Source organism: Oncorhynchus nerka, linkage group LG16 (assembly GCF_034236695.1).
Source record: "Oncorhynchus nerka isolate Pitt River linkage group LG16, Oner_Uvic_2.0, whole genome shotgun sequence".
Taxonomy (NCBI): Eukaryota; Metazoa; Chordata; class Actinopteri; order Salmoniformes; family Salmonidae; genus Oncorhynchus; species Oncorhynchus nerka.
In genome coordinates this window covers 8,669,843-8,689,159 of record NC_088411.1, presented here as the reverse complement: position 1 = coordinate 8,689,159, position 19,317 = coordinate 8,669,843, and the positions used below count along the sequence as shown (strand labels likewise).

The 19,317-nt window shown below is 46.7% G+C and overlaps 1 protein-coding gene across 2 annotated transcripts in view; it reads right to left on the bottom strand.

Annotated features, from left to right (window-relative positions):
* The window catches only part of LOC115143981 (formin-like protein 1), a 70,494-nt gene that overhangs the window by 5,860 nt on the left and 45,317 nt on the right, over positions 1–19,317 (bottom strand). For both annotated transcript variants that reach the window (XM_065002397.1, XM_065002398.1), the window contains exons 12-18: positions 17,885–18,034; positions 17,603–17,704; positions 17,216–17,480; positions 1,707–1,955; positions 1,433–1,557; positions 716–918; positions 70–304 (exon numbers count right to left, since the gene is read on the bottom strand). In XM_065002397.1, coding sequence (XP_064858469.1) covers positions 70–304; positions 716–918; positions 1,433–1,557; positions 1,707–1,955; positions 17,216–17,480; positions 17,603–17,704; positions 17,885–18,034 — 1,329 coding nt within the window. The remainder of the gene's footprint in view (positions 1–69; positions 305–715; positions 919–1,432; positions 1,558–1,706; positions 1,956–17,215; positions 17,481–17,602; positions 17,705–17,884; positions 18,035–19,317) is intronic.

Here is a 19,317-nt window from a genome sequence, read left to right as displayed (position 1 = left end):
TGCATCCGACTAGATGATAAAGCATTGAAACAATCTCGAAATAACATTGTTTTCAGTATTTCTACTGACCGGCTGGATGAGCTGGATGCTCTCTGGGAAGTTGCCCATGAAGGTGAGCGTACTGATGCGCTGGGGCAGGCGGGGGATCTTGCCAAAGCGTACCATAAAGCGGTCCTCCTCGGGGAGCTCGTCCAGGGGCCTCCCGTCTCGCTCGTAGTTCTGGATGAGCTTGACTTCGTACTCTGAGGGGATGAAACGCTCCAGCAGCTCTAGGAAGTCCAGGCTCAGAGCTTCCTGGTTATACCTGTAGGGGAGGGGCAAGAGAAAGTGGAGAGAGCCAGGGTTATGTACAACTACTACTTCATACTACTTGTACAACTACTACGCTGTTCATACACTCTGATTATTGTAAACTGACAATAGAAGTGAGTTATGAGTGTCGTGATCCTTCACACACTTCACATCGGTTACAAGCTTATCAGTTACTATCACATGCTTAGTAAAACCACAGCTGTATACCACATACATTCCTCTCTCTGGCTGTGCATAGTCACACTACAAAAAGGTATACATTTAACATTTCGGTCATCCAACCGCTCTTATCCAGAGCGACTTACAGTCAATGCATTCAACTATATATAGTAGTACTACTTCTAGTCTTACGCACAATTTACATGTAGTATCATTTTCTTATAACTTGATAACAGACACATACGTCTCTATGGAAGTACAGATGTCTGAGGCGGCCATGCCTCCCTTGCGCAGGGTGATGGCGAGGTTCTTGGCTCTGTTGGGCTCCAGTAGGGACACTTTGCTGGGGGTCTTCTGGGCCACCTTCGCTCTCAGGGGCCCCACGTCAGCAGGGGCAGTCTGGGCCTTGGTCTTAAACTGCTCCTCAAAGGCATCCATGTTTAGCACCTAGGACATGGAGTGGAGAGGTGGATTTTTATTTATTTATTTTACCTTTATTTTACTAGGCAAGTCAGTTAAGAACAAATTCTTATTTTCAATGACGGTGGGTTAACTGCCTGTTCAGGGGCAGAACGACAGATTTTGTACCTTGTCAGCTCGGGGATTTGAACTTGCAACCTTTCGGTTACTAGTCCAATGCTCTAACCACTAGGCTACCCTGCCGCCCGGATGACTAATGCAGGTGCTGTTGGTAATGTCCAAACTGTGCGATTTACAGTTTAAACAAGTCGTTGATTCGGCAGGAAATGTTGTCACATGACGGGAGACAGATCAGATAGAGGGAGAAATACAGGATTTCAGGATGACAGAAGAAAGAGACACGAGAGAGCGGCTGAGACAGAGAAAGAGGGATGGAAAGACTGGAAGGAGAAGAAAGGGAATCACATACAGACGAGGACAGATTGAGATGGACAAGAATACAGATTGTAAGCAGATAGCTAGTAGACTAGGGTGGTCTCACCCCCAGCACGAGCTCATCATCCAGCTCATTGAAGACGGTTCCAGACACCTGGTTGGGTTTAAGGGCCTGCCAGTTGAGTGAAGGCATACGGTACTTAGTCTGAATGGGCTTCTTGTTTCTGTTACCTGTCCAGAAGAGGAACACGTTGTGTTTCATTGTGTAAAACCATTTCTAAAACGGCCAGTCCTTGTTTAGTGGGATCCACTTCACTGAACGTTTTGTCATTAGAAACACGACTGACAGAACTATCTTGACCTATCGCGTGTTAGCTTACCAGTGTGTCCATCAGGCATACCCCCAAATGGTGGGGGCATTCCACCGCCCGGAGGTGGTGGGGGCATACCACCCCCTGGAGGAGGTGGGGGCGGAGGAGGTGGTGCAGTCGAGCATGTAGGGGGAGGAGGAGGAGGAGGAGGGGGGGGAGGAGGAGGGGCTTGTGCTGTGGCCTCTGTTGTACCAGGTAATTGTGGAGGAGGGGGAGGGACTACTGATGTGGGAGGGCCCTCGAGAGTCGCGATGTTTTCTGTGGATGCAGGGAAAATGAAACAATGTCATTTTGATATGATGAATTTGATTCCATAAACCAAACTAAATTAATATTTGAAGAATGTATTTCCAAAGCACAATATCTACCAATTTTTCACATTTGTGTTTTTCATCAGAAATGATTGCTGATGGGTATCTTTCATTTGTGTGTAAATATGACTGTTCTCAGATTTTTTATTCATAGATTTGAGAACGCTATATATTCATTGTTTAGCTGGAATGGAATGTTCGTATCCAATATGTGGTTGTCTAACCTATCCATCTTATAGGCCGAGTGCAGTCAAAAACATGATTTCCTGTGTTTTATATACAAAATAATGGAAACACTTGAGTAAAAGAGATAAAGTATATTGAAAGTAGGTGCTTCCACCACGGTGAGGTTCATGATTTAATTAAGCAATTGACATCCCATCATACTTAGGGTCATGTATAAAAAATACTGGGCAGGCTATTATTTTGGCTACCATGGCTCTGCCCCCATAGGACAACAATGCACAGGGCAAGAGTGGTCACTGAATGGTTTGATAAGCATGAAAATAAACCATATGCCATGGCCGTCTCAGTCTGTCGTGCTCTAGATGGCACGGTATAATTCAATTGGCAATGGGGACTGAAGTACACTATCACTTTTATCTTTATATCTGAAGCATGGTAAGAACTAACTCTGTGCATGCAGGCACTCGTCAAACTGCAAGACAGCTCATTTACATATCCCCTTGACCTTCAACCTCAAGAGTGATACTGATTGGCTGTTACGTTCAAGAGAGTTATGGACTATCATTAAAAGGTGTATAACTCCATATATTACACCCCTCCTCTTAGTTAGAGCTTACAAGCAAACATAACCTTTTAACAAAACTTTTTTTAAACAAGTATATAGTCATTTTAATACTGCTGTAGAGTCAATGGTAGATGGTGGTCTAGTTCCACTTACAATACCAGGTTTTCCATCTGACTCACTCAAGCACATAGTCCTGTAGCCTCGCTGGTAGTTTAGTACACCTGGCTGGTCTGGTGCACTGACAGGTGTGAGTCTCTATGACAGAGGGTTCCGGTGCACTGACTGGTGTGAGTCTCTATGACAGAGGGTTCCGGTGCACTGACTGGTAAGAGGCTCTATGACAGAGGGTTCCGGTGCACTGACTGGTGTGAGTCTCTATGACAGAGGGTTCCGGTGCACTGACTGGTGTGAGTCTCTATGACAGATGGTTCCGGTGCACTGACTGGTGTGAGTCTCTATGACAGAGGGTTCCGGTGCACTGACTGGTGTGAGTCTCTATGACAGAGGGTTCCGGTGCACTGACTGGTGTGAGTCTCTATGACAGAGGGTTCCCGTGCACTGACTGGTGTGAGTCTCTATGACAGAGGGTTCCGGTGCACTGACTGGTGTGAGTCTCTATGACAGAGGGTTCCCGTGCACTGACTGGTGTGAGTCTCTATGACAGAGGGTTCCGGTGTACTGACTGGTGTGAGTCTCTATGACAGAGGGTTCCCGTGCACTGACTGGTGTGAGTCTCTATGACAGAGGGTTCCGGTGCACTGACTGGTGTGAGTCTCTATGACAGAGGGTTCCGGTGCACTGACTGGTGTGAGTCTCTATGACAGATGGTTCCGGTGCACTGACTGGTGTGAGTCTCTATGACAGAGGGTTCCGGTGCACTGACTGGTGTGAGTCTCTATGACAGAGGGTTCCGGTGCACTGACTGGTGTGAGTCTCTATGACAGAGGGTTCCCGTGCACTGACTGGTGTGAGTCTCTATGACAGAGGGTTCCGGTGCACTGACTGGTGTGAGTCTCTATGACAGAGGGTTCCCGTGCACTGACTGGTGTGAGTCTCTATGACAGAGGGTTCCGGTGTACTGACTGGTGTGAGTCTCTATGACAGAGGGTTCCCGTGCACTGACTGGTGTGAGTCTCTATGACAGAGGGTTCCGGTGCACTGACTGGTGTGAGTCTCTATGACAGAGGGTTCCGGTGTACTGACTGGTGTGAGTCTCTATGACAGAGGGTTCCCGTGCACTGACTGGTGTGAGTCTCTATGACAGAGGGTTCCGGTGCACTGACTGGTGTGAGTCTCTATGACAGAGGGTTCCGGTGCACTGACTGGTGTGAGTCTTTATGACAGAGGGTTCCAGTGCACTGACTGGTGTGAGTCTCTATGACAGAGGGTTCCGGTGCACTGACTGGTGTGAGTCTCTATGACAGAGGGTTCCAGTGCACTGACTGGTGTGAGTCTCTATGACAGAGGGTTCCGGTGCACTGACTGGTGTGAGTCTCTATGACAGAGGGTTTTGGTTCTCTGTCATTTGTCATGTTCAGTCTGTGTTCATTTGTGTTTCTTTGTGTCGCCTCTTCGACCTCCTGTTCTGAATCAGAGTCGGTGATTGTGACGTCTTCCTTATCTCTGTACCTGGCTGTTCTGTCAGGTCTGAGATGCTTTCTGTTTCTGCGGTAGCGACCTCCTTCGGGTGTGACGATATCACATGATCTCGGTTCATCTCTGATTCTCACCACTGTTGCTGGCTGCCATCCTTTTGCCGTCTCCATGCACTCTCTCTCTCCGTCCCGAAACGAAGGAAGCGGTGACGCCATTTTGTCATAGCTCGTCTTCTGCTGCAGCTGTCTGCATTTCAAGCCATGCTGGCCATTTTTGGGAGTCACTGGCTGAAGGGCGGCTTTACTTCCAGGTAGGTTGGAGCATAGGACACGTCCCATGAGTAGCTGAGCAGGGGAGTACTGCAGACCCCGGGACAGGTGTGTTTCTCAGGTTCGGGAGAGCTGCGTGAGGGTCGACACCTGTCTATGATGCCGACTTCAGCACATTTTTCACTGACTGAATGGCCCTCTCAGCCATTCCGTTTGACTGGGGAAAACCCTGGACTGGAATGAGTGATTTTGAAACCCCACTCTTTTGCACCAACTGAGCCATCTCAGCACTTGAAAAGGGTACATGATCTGCAATCAGTTCAGCTGCAATACCATGTCTAGCAAACACAGCTTTGAACTTTGCTACGACAGTACCTGATGTCTTGTCCGACAGCCGCAGCACCTCTGGATATTTGGAGTAGTAGTCCACTATCAGAAGCAATGAGCGTCCTTGGAACTTAAACATATCAACGGCGTTTTTTTTGCCATGGAGTGTCAGGCACTGTGTGTGGTAGGAGTGGTTCCTTCTGGTTGCTGGGCGGTTTTTCTTGACAGGAAGTGCACGATTCGACCGTCATTCAGACATCATCAGCGAGGCCTGGCATGCGCTAAGGAGCGTTGAATGCCCTGATTTGCAATGGGGAGCCTCTTAAGTACCTCAGGTCTAAAAGTCTTTGGGAATGACAATACGTTTGTTTACAGGGAGTAGTCCATCTTCAATGTAAAGAGAGTCTCTGATGTGCCAGTAGGTTTGCGCTTTCAGTGGTGCACTTTTCTTCACCCATCTCTGTGCAGGTTCCTCAGCAGCTACATCTCACTGTGTGCCTCTGTGACTGCTCTCAGCTGCTGCATAACAGCACGCTCCAGTGGCTGATGTGTGGAGACCGCTTAAATGACTTTCTCGTCACTGAGGTCACAATCTTCATGTGTGGCAGTCTGGGGTACAGCCCTGGACAGGGTGTCTGCTTTTAACATGTCTTTACCTGGGGTGTAGACGATGTGAATGTCATATTTCTGTATTTGAAGCAGCATCCTTCGAAGAACGGATTGGCAGGCGCCTTTCCAATGGACTTGGTGGTTATAGCCTCAAGTGGTTTGTGGTCAGATTGAACTCTGACCGGGACACCATAGACATACTGGTGAAACGTTGTCAGTGCAAACAAGATTACCAGGAGTTCTTTTCCTATCTGGGCATAATTTTGTTCTGCCCCAGACAGAGCTCTGGATGCAAAGGCTATAGGCTGTTCACCTGGCATCAGAACAGCTCCAAGTCCCTCTTTGGATGCATCAGCTTGTATTTCAATCTCTTCCTGTGGATTGAAGAGTTTCAGCAGCGGCGTAAGGGAAATGGCTTTCTTCAGTCTCTCCAGTGCTGCTTGTTGTTCTGGGTGTCACTGCCATGCCATGTCCTTCCTGAGGAATATTCTGAGTGGTGCAGTGAGCGTGGCTTCATCTTAAAATGTACTGGGTTAGGAAACGTGTGTCATACCCAGTAATCTCTGTCAACCTTTTCTGTCTTCTGGTGGGGGCGTCTGTGTGACTGCTGTCACCTTGATGGCGGGCCCCATGTACTTCCCTTCACTCACCATGTCATGTATCTTGTCAGCATTGAACCTCACATTCAGACGGATGGCTCTGTCCATCACCTGCTGTAGAATGCGGTCATGCTCTCTCTTGTCAGGTCATCTGCAATTACACAGACACCATCAGTGTCACCAAAACTCTCCGAGTGGATCTGCTGAAATACCTTCACTGGCACTTTTTACGCCAAAAGGTAAGCGATTAAACTGGCACTTCCTCCATGGGGTATTGAATGTCCAAAGATCAGCTGATTCTTGCCAATACGCCTCCTTCTCATCTAGGATAGTGAATCTCTTCTTGCCCGCTAGTTGGCATTGCACATCCTCTGAGGTAGGAATGGAGAAGTGTTGGCGCTGTATGGCCTTGTTCAGGTCCTTAGGATCCAAACACATACTGAGAGAGACATTTTTATGACCTGGCTGTTCAGCCACGCTGATGGTTTTGTTACTTTGCTGACCACACCCCTCTGCTCTTGAATGTCCAATGTCTCTTTCAGCCGGTCGAGCACAGCATATGGGACTGAACAGGAGGGACTTTTGGATCAATGTAGATAGTGGTGTGTCAGATGCACTAATGCCTCTCTGCCTAGTAGTGGTGTGTCAGATGCACACAGGCCTCTCTGCCTCATAGTGGTGTGTCAGATGCACTAATGCCTCTCTGTCTAGAGGTGGTGTGTCAGATGCACTAATGCCTCTCTGTCTAGTAGTGGTGTGTCAGATGCACACAGGCCTCTCTGTCTAGTAGTGGTGTGGCAGATGCACACCGGCCTCTCTGCCTCATAGTGGTGTGTCAGATGCACACAAGCCTTTCTGCCTAGTAGTGGTGTGTCAGATGCACACAGGCCTTTCTGCCTAGTAGTGGTGTGTCAGATGCACTAATGCCTCTCTGCTTAGTAGTGGTGTGTCAGATGCACACAGGCCTTTCTGCCTAGTAGTGGTGTGTCAGATGCACACAGGCCTCTCTGCCTAGTAGTGGTGTGTCAGATGCACACAGGCCTTTCTGCCTAGTAGTGGTGTGTCAGATGCACTAATGCCTCTCTGCCTCATAGTGGTGTGTCAGATACACACAGGCTACTTTGCCTCGTAGTGGTGTGTCAGATACACACAGGCCTCTTTGCCTAGTAGTGGTGTGTCAGATGCACTAATGCCTCTCTGTCTAGTGGTGGTGTGTCAGATGCACTAATGCCTCTCTGTCTAGTGGTGGTGTGTCAGATGCACACAGGCCTCTCTGTCTAGTGGTGGTGTGTCAGATACACTCGGGCCTCTCTGTCTAGTGGTGGTGTGTCAGATGCACTCAGGCCTCTCTGTCTAGTGGTGGTGTGTCAGCTGCACTCAGGCCTCTCTGCCTCAAAGTGGTGTGTCAAATACACACAGGCCTCTTTGCCTAGTAGTGGTGTGTCAAATACACACAGGCTACTTTGCCTAGTAGTAGTGTGTCAGATGCACACAGGCCTTTCTGCCTAGTAGTGGTGTGTCAGATGCACTAATGCATCTCTGCCTAGTAGTGGTGTGTCAGATGCACACAGGCCTTTCTGCCTCGTAGTGGTATGTCAGATACACACAGGCTACTTTGCCTAGTAGTAGTGTGTCAGATGCACACAGGCCTCTCTGCCTCGTAGTGGTATGTCAGATACACACAGGCCTCTTTGCCTAGTAGTGGTGTGTCAGATGCACTAATGCCTCTCTGTCTAGTGGTGGTGTGTCAGATGCACTAATGCCTCTCTGTCTAGTGGTGGTGTCAGATGCACACATGCCTCTCTGTCTAGTAGTGGTGTGTCAGATGCACACAGGCCTCTCTGCCTCGTAGTGGTGTGTCAGATACACACAGGCTACTTTGCCTAGTAGTAGTGTGTCAGATGCACACAGGCCTTTCTGCCTAGTAGTGGTGTGTCAGATGCACTAATGCATCTCTGCCTAGTAGTGGTGTGTCAGATGCACACAGGCCTTTCTGCCTCGTAGTGGTATGTCAGATACACACAGGCTACTTTGCCTAGTAGTAGTGTGTCAGATACACAAAGGCCTCTTTGCCTAGTAGTGGTGTGTCAGATGCACTAATGCCTCTCTGTCTAGTGGTGGTGTGTCAGATGCACTAATGCCTCTCTGTCTAGTGGTGGTGTCAGATGCACACATGCCTCTCTGTCTAGTAGTGGTGTGTCAGATACACTCGGGCCTCTCTGTCTAGTAGTGGTGTGTCAGATACACTCGGGCCTCTCTGTCTAGTGGTGGTGTGTCAGATGCACTCAGGCCTCTCTGCCTCATAGTGGTGTGTCAGCTGTACACACAGGCCTCTCTGTCTAGTAGTGGTGTGGCAGATGCACACCGGCCTCTCTGCCTCATAGTGGTGTGTCAGATGCACACAAGCCTTTCTGCCTAGTAGTGGTGTGTCAGATGCACACAGGCCTTTCTGCCTAGTAGTGGTGTGTCAGATGCACTAATGCCTCTCTGCTTAGTAGTGGTGTGTCAGATGCACACAGGCCTTTCTGCCTAGTAGTGGTGTGTCAGATGCACACAGGCCTCTCTGCCTAGTAGTGGTGTGTCAGATGCACACAGGCCTTTCTGCCTAGTAGTGGTGTGTCAGATGCACTAATGCCTCTCTGCCTCATAGTGGTGTGTCAGATACACACAGGCTACTTTGCCTCGTAGTGGTGTGTCAGATACACACAGGCCTCTTTGCCTAGTAGTGGTGTGTCAGATGCACTAATGCCTCTCTGTCTAGTGGTGGTGTGTCAGATGCACTAATGCCTCTCTGTCTAGTGGTGGTGTGTCAGATGCACACAGGCCTCTCTGTCTAGTGGTGGTGTGTCAGATACACTCGGGCCTCTCTGTCTAGTGGTGGTGTGTCAGATGCACTCAGGCCTCTCTGTCTAGTGGTGGTGTGTCAGCTGCACTCAGGCCTCTCTGCCTCAAAGTGGTGTGTCAAATACACACAGGCCTCTTTGCCTAGTAGTGGTGTGTCAAATACACACAGGCTACTTTGCCTAGTAGTAGTGTGTCAGATGCACACAGGCCTTTCTGCCTAGTAGTGGTGTGTCAGATGCACTAATGCATCTCTGCCTAGTAGTGGTGTGTCAGATGCACACAGGCCTTTCTGCCTCGTAGTGGTATGTCAGATACACACAGGCTACTTTGCCTAGTAGTAGTGTGTCAGATGCACACAGGCCTCTCTGCCTCGTAGTGGTATGTCAGATACACACAGGCCTCTTTGCCTAGTAGTGGTGTGTCAGATGCACTAATGCCTCTCTGTCTAGTGGTGGTGTGTCAGATGCACTAATGCCTCTCTGTCTAGTGGTGGTGTCAGATGCACACATGCCTCTCTGTCTAGTAGTGGTGTGTCAGATGCACACAGGCCTCTCTGCCTCGTAGTGGTGTGTCAGATACACACAGGCTACTTTGCCTAGTAGTAGTGTGTCAGATGCACACAGGCCTTTCTGCCTAGTAGTGGTGTGTCAGATGCACTAATGCATCTCTGCCTAGTAGTGGTGTGTCAGATGCACACAGGCCTTTCTGCCTCGTAGTGGTATGTCAGATACACACAGGCTACTTTGCCTAGTAGTAGTGTGTCAGATACACACAGGCCTCTTTGCCTAGTAGTGGTGTGTCAGATGCACTAATGCCTCTCTGTCTAGTGGTGGTGTGTCAGATGCACTAATGCCTCTCTGTCTAGTGGTGGTGTCAGATGCACACATGCCTCTCTGTCTAGTAGTGGTGTGTCAGATACACTCGGGCCTCTCTGTCTAGTAGTGGTGTGTCAGATACACTCGGGCCTCTCTGTCTAGTGGTGGTGTGTCAGATGCACTCAGGCCTCTCTGCCTCATAGTGGTGTGTCAGCTGTACACACAGGCCTCTCTGTCTAGTAGTGGTGTGTCAGATGCACTAATGCCTCTCTGTCTAGTGGTGGTGTGTCAGCTGTACACACAGGCCTCTCTGTCTAGTAGTCGTGTGTTAGATGCACTCAGGCCTCTCTGCCTCATAGTGGTGTGTCAGCTGTACACACAGGCCTCTCTGTCTAGTAGTCGTGTGTTAGATGCACTCAGGCCTCTCTGTCTAGTGGTGGTGTGTCAGCTGTACACACAGGCCTCTCTGTCTAGTAGTCGTGTGTTAGATGCACTCAGGCCTCTCTGTCTAGTGGTGGTGTGTCAGCTGTACACAGGCCTCTCTGCCTCGTAGTGGTGTGTTAGATGCACTCAGGCCTCTCTGCCTCATAGTGGTGTGTCAGATGCACTAATGCCTCTCTGTCTAGTGGTGGTGTCAGATGCACACAGGCCTCTCTGTCTAGTGGTGGTGTGTCAGATGCACACAGGCCTCTCTGTCTAGTGGTGGTGTGTCAGATGCACACAGGCCTCTCTGTCTAGTGGTGGTGTGTCAGATACACTCGGGCCTCTCTGTCTAGTAGTGGTGTGTCAGATACACTCGGGCCTCTCTGTCTAGTAGTGGTGTGTCAGATACACTCGGGCCTCTCTGTCTAGTGGTGGTGTGTCAGATGCACTCAGGCCTCTCTGCCTCATAGTGGTGTGTCAGCTGTACACACAGGCCTCTCTGTCTAGTAGTGGTGTGTCAGATGCACTAATGCCTCTCTGTCTAGTGGTGGTGTGTCAGCTGTACACACAGGCCTCTCTGTCTAGTAGTCGTGTGTTAGATGCACTCAGGCCTCTCTGCCTCATAGTGGTGTGTCAGCTGTACACACAGGCCTCTCTGTCTAGTAGTCGTGTGTTAGATGCACTCAGGCCTCTCTGTCTAGTGGTGGTGTGTCAGCTGTACACACAGGCCTCTCTGTCTAGTAGTCGTGTGTTAGATGCACTCAGGCCTCTCTGTCTAGTGGTGGTGTGTCAGCTGTACACAGGCCTCTCTGCCTCGTAGTGGTGTGTTAGATGCACTCAGGCCTCTCTGCCTCATAGTGGTGTGTCAGATGCACTAATGCCTCTCTGTCTAGTGGTGGTGTCAGATGCACACAGGCCTCTCTGTCTAGTGGTGGTGTGTCAGATGCACACAGGCCTCTCTGTCTAGTGGTGGTGTGTCAGATGCACACAGGCCTCTCTGTCTAGTGGTGGTGTGTCAGATACACTCGGGCCTCTCTGTCTAGTAGTGGTGTGTCAGATACACTCGGGCCTCTCTGTCTAGTGGTGGTGTGTCAGATGCACTCAGGCCTCTCTGTCTAGTGGTGGTGTGTCAGCTGTACACAGGCCTCTCTCCCTCAAAGTGGTGTGTCAGCTGTACACACAGGCCTCTCTGTCTAGTAGTCGTGTGTTAGATGCACTCAGGCCTCTCTGTCTAGTGGTGGTGTGTCAGCTGTACACAGGCCTCTCTGCCTCGTAGTGGTGTGTCAGATGCATCTGTAACACAGAACTGTAGATGGGCTTGTTTGTGCACTTGCTATGTCATTATGCCCTTTGGTTTAATGCGGGTGCCTCCATTAGGCTATGAGTACAGTCTCAGCCTCTTTCACTTTGAATTGCTAGGGCAATTTGTCTCCTATTGCTTGTGGAAGCACATTGGCTTTAGCTCCTGTGTCTAACTTAAAGTTGACCGCCTGTCCCCCTATACGGAAGTTTGTGTGCCAGCCAGCATTTTTTGCATGCTTGTGTCACTGCACCTATGAACAAAATGTCTACTTCCTTGACCTCAGTTTTAACAGTAGCAACTTCTGCCCCTGATGTACACACTGCTGCTAAGTCATTTCTCTTGACATATTTTTTTTAACACTCGATATTAAACGCAGGACACCCCTTTGATTTGTGTGTTTTTCCACATTTGCCACAAGTCTGCCTTTGTTCTGACTGGGCTCGTGATTGCTTAAGATGGCGGCCCTTTTTTCCCCCACGGCACGCGCAAACTGTTCCGTGCTACTGCTAGCTGACATAGCCTTAGCCTGAGCTGATGACGGCAAACAAACAAACCTGAGCTAAGGTTAAATCTGAAATGGAGAGTAGTTTCTCTCTTATTCCACTATCTGTGACACTAAACACAATTCTGTCCCTTAGCATTAGATCCTCTGTGTCTGAACTCACAGCTGCACTCAGTCTCAGTTCGGTTATACACTTGTCAACAACTGCCTGTTCATCGAACTTCGGTGCCCAACACGGATGTCTCTGGAACACAGTATTCCTGGGTGGGGTAGTTATCAAATGCTTTCATCACCTGGGCCAGTTTCTTGTTTTCCGGGCCGGCATATGTGGTCTCCATCTTATTGTATATCTCCAGCACGTCTTTGCCGATGCAGTGTAGCAAAATTCTATTGTCCTAGCCTCTGGCTTGTCATTTAGACCACTGGCTAAGTAGTACAAGTTCAGTATTTGTTCCCATTTCTGCCAGTTTTCTGCGAGGTTTCCAGTCAGCAACAGCGGATATGGTGGTGTAATTGACTGCATTGCTGCTAATCTCAAACTTGATAGCTAACAATAGCAAAGTATGTTGTTTCACTCAAGTTAGCGTTAGCCTGCTAACTAGCCACTCATTTTAGTAGTCTGCTGGTGAAGTCATCATTCTCACTCATGCAGTTCAATCTTCTGCCACGTCTGCCACCACATCGTGCTCTAGATGGCACGATATAATTACATTGACAATGTCGACTGAAGTCTTATAACCTTTACCTTTATATCTGAAGCATGGTAAGAACTAACTCTGTGCATGCAGGCACACATCAAACTGCAAGACAGCTCATTTACATATCCCCTTTGACCTTCAACCTTAAGAGTGATACTGATTGGCTGATTTAAAAAAAAACTTAACCTTTATTTAACTAGGCAAGTTAGTTCATTAAGAACAAATTCTTATTTACAATGACTGTCTACCAAAATGCAAAAGGCCTCCTGCGGGGACAGGGGCTGGGATTAAAAATACAGAAATATAGGACAAAACACACATCACGGCCAGAGACACACCACAACACTACATAAAGAGAGACCTAAGACAACAACATAGCATGGCAGCAACACAACATGACAACAACATGGCAGCAGCACAACATGGTAGCAGCACAAAACATGTAACAAACGTTACATTAACAAACAGCACAAAGGGCAAGAAGGTAGAGACAACAATACATCATGCAAAGCAGCCACAACTGTCAGTAGGAATGTCTATGATTGAGTCTTTGAATGAAGAGATGGAGATAAAACTATCCAGTTTGAGTGTTTGTTGCAGCTCGTTCCAGTCACTAGCTTCAGCGAACTGAAAAGACGAGCGACCCAGGGATGTGTGTGCTTTGGGGACCTTTAACAGAATGTGACTGGCAGAACAAGTGTTGTATGCGGAGGATAAGGGCTGCAGTAGGTATCTCAGATAGGGGGGAGTGAGGCCTAAGAGGATTTTATAAATAGGCATCAACCTGTGGGTCTTGAGACAGGCATACAGAGATGACCAGTTTACAGAGGAGTAATGCAGTAGTAGCTCTAGATCTAAACCCTCAGAGGTAGTAATCACACCGGTTGGGAGAGGGGCATTATTCTTACCAAACCACATTACCTTTGTTTTGGAGGTGTTCAGAACAGGGTTAAGGGCAGAGAAAGCTGGTTGGACACCAAGAAAGCTTTATTGTAGAGCGTTTAACACAAAATCCAGGGAGGGGCCAGCTGAGTATAAAACAGTATCATCTGCATATACATGGATAAAAGAGCTTCCTACTGCCTGAGCTATGTTGTTGATGTAAATTGAGAAGAGCGTGGGGCCTAGGATCGAGCCTTGGGGTACTCCCTTGTGACAGGCACACTGCACTTCATACACTGTACTCTTTGAGAGAGGTAGTTAGCAAACCAGGCCAAATACCCTTCAGAGACACCAATGCTCCTTAGCCGACCCACAAGAATGGTATGTTCTACCCTATCAAAAGCTTTGGCCAAGTCAATAAAAATAGCAGCACAACATTGCTTAGCATCAAGGGCAATTGTGACATCATTTAGGACCTTTAAGGTTACAGTGACACATTCATAACTTGAGCAGAAACCAGAATGCATACCAGAGAGAATACTATTGACATCAAGAAAGCCAGTCAGTTGATTATTGAGAAGTTTTTCCAACACTTTTGATAAACGAGGCAAAATCTAAATAGGCCTATAACAGTTAGGATCCGCTTGATTTCCCCCTTTAAATGAAGGATGCACAGTGGCTGCCTTCCAAGCAATGGGAAGTTCCCCAGAGAGAAGACACAGGTTAAAAAGGTCAGATAGGCTTGGCGATGATAGGGGCTGCAACTTTAAAGCAGAAAGGATCTAAACCATCTGACCCAGATGTCTTTTTGGGGTAAAGTGTAAGGAGCTCCTTCAGCACCTCAGAATCAGTGACTGCCTATAGGGAGAAACTTATTAGAAGGGGCAGGGGGAAAAGAGGGAGGAGCATCGGGGCTAGTGGTATTAGAAGGGGTGGGAGATGAGGAAATGTTGGACGGGCAATGAGGCATGGCTGAGTCGACTAGGAATCCTGACTTAATGAAGTGGTGATTAAAGAGCTTAGACATGTGCTCCTAGTCATTAACAGCCACATCATCAACATTAAGGGACATAGGCAGCTGTGAGGAGAAGGGCTTATTCTCCAGGTCTTTAATCATTTTCCAGAACTTCTTGGAGTTAGACCCACTTAGAGAGAACTGCTCCTTAAAATAACTAACTTTGGCCCTCCGGATAGCCTGAGTGCAGTTATTTCTCATGAGAATGAGAGCCAGTTAGCCAGAGTATGCGTGTGCTGAGCTTTTCTCCAAATTGAATTCTTGAGGTGGAGTAAGTCATCATTAAAGGTGTATAGCTCCATATATTACACAGTCACCAGATCTCAACCAAAGAGAACACGTATGGGTATTCTGGACCAACGCCTGAGATGGCGTTTTCCACCACCATCAACAAAACGCCAAATGACGGAATTTCTCATGGAAGAAAGGTGTCACATCCCTCCAATAGAGTTCCAGACACTTGTAGACTATGCCAAGGTGCATTGATGCTGTTCTGGCCAACACCCTATTAAGAAACTTTATGTTGGTGTTTCCTTTATTTTGTCAGTTACCTGTATATTCCATACTATGAGGTCGGAATAATACTGTGAAACTGTGAAAATTATAATAATGTAAGAGTTGTTTGAAAAGACCACTGAAATTACAGCCTGTTTTGGTGGGATGGAGTTTTGGCCTACCTGGTGACATAAATTACAATGCCTTCAGAAAGCATTGACACCCCTTTACTATTTCCGCATTTTGTTATGTTATAGCCTGAATTTAAAATGTATTAAATTCAGATATTTTTGAGTCACTGGCCTACACACAACACCCTTTAATGTAGAAGTGGAATTATGTTTTCAGACATTTCTACAAATTAATAAAAAATGGAAAGCTGAAATGTCTTGCGTCAATAAGTATTCAACCCCTTTGGTACAGTACAATTCAAAAAGCAGTCATTGAATATCCCTTTGAGCATGGTGAAGTTGTTTATTACACTGTGGATGGTGTATCAATATGCACAGTCATTACAAAGATACAGGAGTTCTTCCTAACTCAGTTGCCAGAGAGGAAGGAAATCTCTCACGGATTTCACCATGAGGCCAATGGTGCGTGACTTTAAAACAGTTACAGTGTTTAATGGCTGTGATAGTGGAAAACTGAGGATGGATCAACAACATTGTAGTGACTCCACAATACTAACCTAATTGGCAGAGTGAAATGAAGGAAGCCTGCACAGAATCCTGTTTGCAACAAGGCACTAAAGTAGTACTGCAAAAAATGTGGCTAAGAAACAAACGTATTGTCCTGAATACAAAGTGTTACAGTATGTTTGGGGCAAATCCAATACAACACATTACCGAGTACCACTCTCCATATTTTCAAGCATAGTGGTGGCTGCATTATGTTATGGGTATGTTTGTAATTGTTAAGGACTGGGGAGTTTTTCAGGATAAAAAAAATAAATGGAATGGAGCTAAGTACATGCAAAATCCTAGAGGAAAACCTGGTTCAGTCTGCTTTCCACCAGACACTGGGAAATGAATTCACCTTCCAGAAGGAAAATAACATTAAACACAAGGCCATAGCTACACTGAAGTTGCTTACCAAGAAGATAGTGAATGTCCCTGAGTTACAGTTTTGACTTAAATTTACTTGAAATTTACTTGAATTTAATCTATGGCAAGACCTGAAAATGGTTGTCTAGCAATGATCAACAACCAATTTGACAGAGCTTGAATAATTTTTTAAAGAATAAATGGGCAAATGTTGCACAATCCAGGTGTGGAAAGCTAAGAGACCCAGAAAGACTCACAGCTGTGCTTCTAAAAAGTATTGACTCAGGTGTGTGAATACTTATGTAAATGAGATATTTATGTATTTCAGTTTCAATAAATGTGCAAACATTTTCACTTTGTCATTATGGTGTGTAGATAAAAAAAATGTTTTTAAATACAAACCTCTCTGTCAATAATAGCTAGTTTTCTGTTTTCCCCTCCCCACTCTACTCCCAGACAGTCCTAGCTAAATTATTGCTTGAGAAATTGCTCTTTTTCATTATTTTTTGACCATTTTAATTTAAAACAATCACAGTGAGATACTTAATTGTTACCAAGAAATGATTTGACATTGAGATAAAAATGGCTGCATTGGACCTTTAAGTCGCCTTGGATCAGATATTCTGCTGAATGACTAAAATGTCAAATGTACATTTTTTACATACATATCTCATATTACTGTATTTAAATATATATATATATAAATGTACTTATTTGCTTCATTTTACTGTGAAAAACCTAGCAATACTATTTATTTTTCTGAGAGTGAGCCTGGTACATAGCATTGATAACATGATAATTTGACTCTCTGAAAATAAACCAGTAATAGATTTGAACAAATACCTGTCTGTCATTAAACAACCCCATGCCATGACTAGATAGTGAGAAAAAAAACACACCAATCTCTTTCATCATTTCTTTAAACAATAAAAGCTCATTTTCCCAACATTTCAGAAAATTGATATCTAGCGTTTTGCAATGAAACTCTTGATTTCTGACATGGTTTCTGAGCCCATGTGTGTGGCTTGTAGCTCACCTGTTTTTGCAGGGATGGAAACAGGAGGGATGACAGGGACCACATGGAGGTCCAGTTGTCCCGAGGACGTGCGCTCCATTCGAATCAGCCCCTGGCACACAAGCCCCTGAACTTTCTCCTCCAGCTCCGCTAAGGCCTGGGCCGAACGATCTCTATCCCTCGCCCGCTCTTTTTCCCTCTCTCGCTCTATCTCTCGTTCTATCTCTCGCTCTATCTCCCGCTGTTGTAGAATGGTCCCCTGGGCACAGGACTCACGCAGACTCTCCTGTTACACAGACAAACATGTCCGTGTGTTAGCCCTCTGAGCTATAGCCTAGGCATTAGCTCGGGATCTAACGCAAGTCTTCTTTGTGAATGTAATGGACTGTGGTTAGGTGATAGGTCTACCTTTAGGAGCTCCACCTCTTTGGTGGTCTGGATGAGTTGCTTCTCCAGCTCAGACACTTTCTCCAACGCCTCCCTCTCGCTCTCTTCCAGTCTGCTGCTTATCTAAAACACACACATGTACACACACTTATATAGCCGCACAGACACATGTAGAAACGCACAGCACATCTACTTACTCTTAACCTTCAACGTGTGTACAAGCAAAGCGTCAAGTTCACCCGGGTGCAACACATCAGAATAGAGGTTACATAGAGGATGTGTGTCCTTTTATGGTATGGTCACCTGTGCATTGTGCTCCTGCAGCTCCTCCATGTGTTCCAACAGGGCGTTCTTGGTCTCTGCATCCTCCAGCAGAGCCCCCACATCAAACACGTTGTCCAGGTAGGCCTGGATCTGCACCAGCAGCCGGTCACTCTCCGTGAACTTTAACCTCTGTGCATGACAGAGGGACACATACACACATACAGTGCATTCGGAAAGTATTGAGACCCCTTCACTTTTTCAAAACGTTGTCACGTTACAGCCTTGTTCTCAATTTGATTAAATAAAAAAAGGAAATATCACATTTGCATAAGTATTCAGACCCTTTACTCGGCACTTTGTTGAAGCACCTTTGGCAGCGATTACAGCCTCGAGTCTTCTTGGATATGACCTTACAAGCTTGGCACACCTGTATTTGGGGAGTTTCTCCCATTTGGGGGGCATTGCTGCACAGCTATTTTCAGTTCTCTCCAAAGATGTACGATCGGGTTGAAATCAAGGCTCTGCCTGGGCCACTCAAGAACATTCAGAGACTTGTCCCGAAGCCACTCCTGCATTGTCTTGGCTGTGTGCTTAGGGTCGTTGTCCTGTTGGAAGGTGAATCTTTGCCCCAGTCTGAGGTCCTGAGCACTCTGGAGCAGGTTTTCATTAAGGATCGCTCTGTACTTTGCTAATAATACCAGATAATCGTGTTTCTCATGGTCTGAGTCCATTAGGTGCCTTTTGGCAAACTCCACGTGGGCTGTCATGTGCCTTACTGAGGAGTGGCTTCCATTTGGCCACTCTACCATAAATGCCTGATTGGTGGAGTGTTGCAGAGATGGTTGTCCTTCTGAAAAGTTCTCCCATCTTCACAGAAGAAATCTGGAGCTCTGTCAGAGTGACCATTGGGTTATTGGTCACCTCCCTGACCAATGCCCTTCTCCCCGATTGCTCAGTTTAGCCTGGCGGGCCAGCTCTAGGAAGAGCCTTGGTGGTTCCAAACGTCTTCCATTTTAGAATGGTGGAGATCACTGTGTACTTGGGGACCTTCAGTGCTGCAGACATTTTTGGGTACACTTCCCTAGACCTGTGCCTCGACACAATCCTGTCTTGGAGCTCTACGGACAATTCCTTCAACCTCATGGCTTGGTTTTTGATCTGACATGCACTGTCAACTGTGGGACCTTATATAGACAGGTGTGTGCTTTTCCAAATAATTTCCAATCAATTGAATTTACCACAGGTGGAAACAGGATGCACCTGAGCTCAATTTCGAGTCTCATAGGGTCTGAATGGTCTGAATATTTATGTAAATAAGGTATTTCATTTAAAAAAAAATTTTTTTATATACATATGCAAACATTTCTTAAAACCTGTTACCGCTTTGTCGTTATGGGGTATTGTGTGTAGATTGATGAGGATTCTTATTTGTTTAATCCATTTTAGAATAAGGCTGTAACGTAACAAAATGT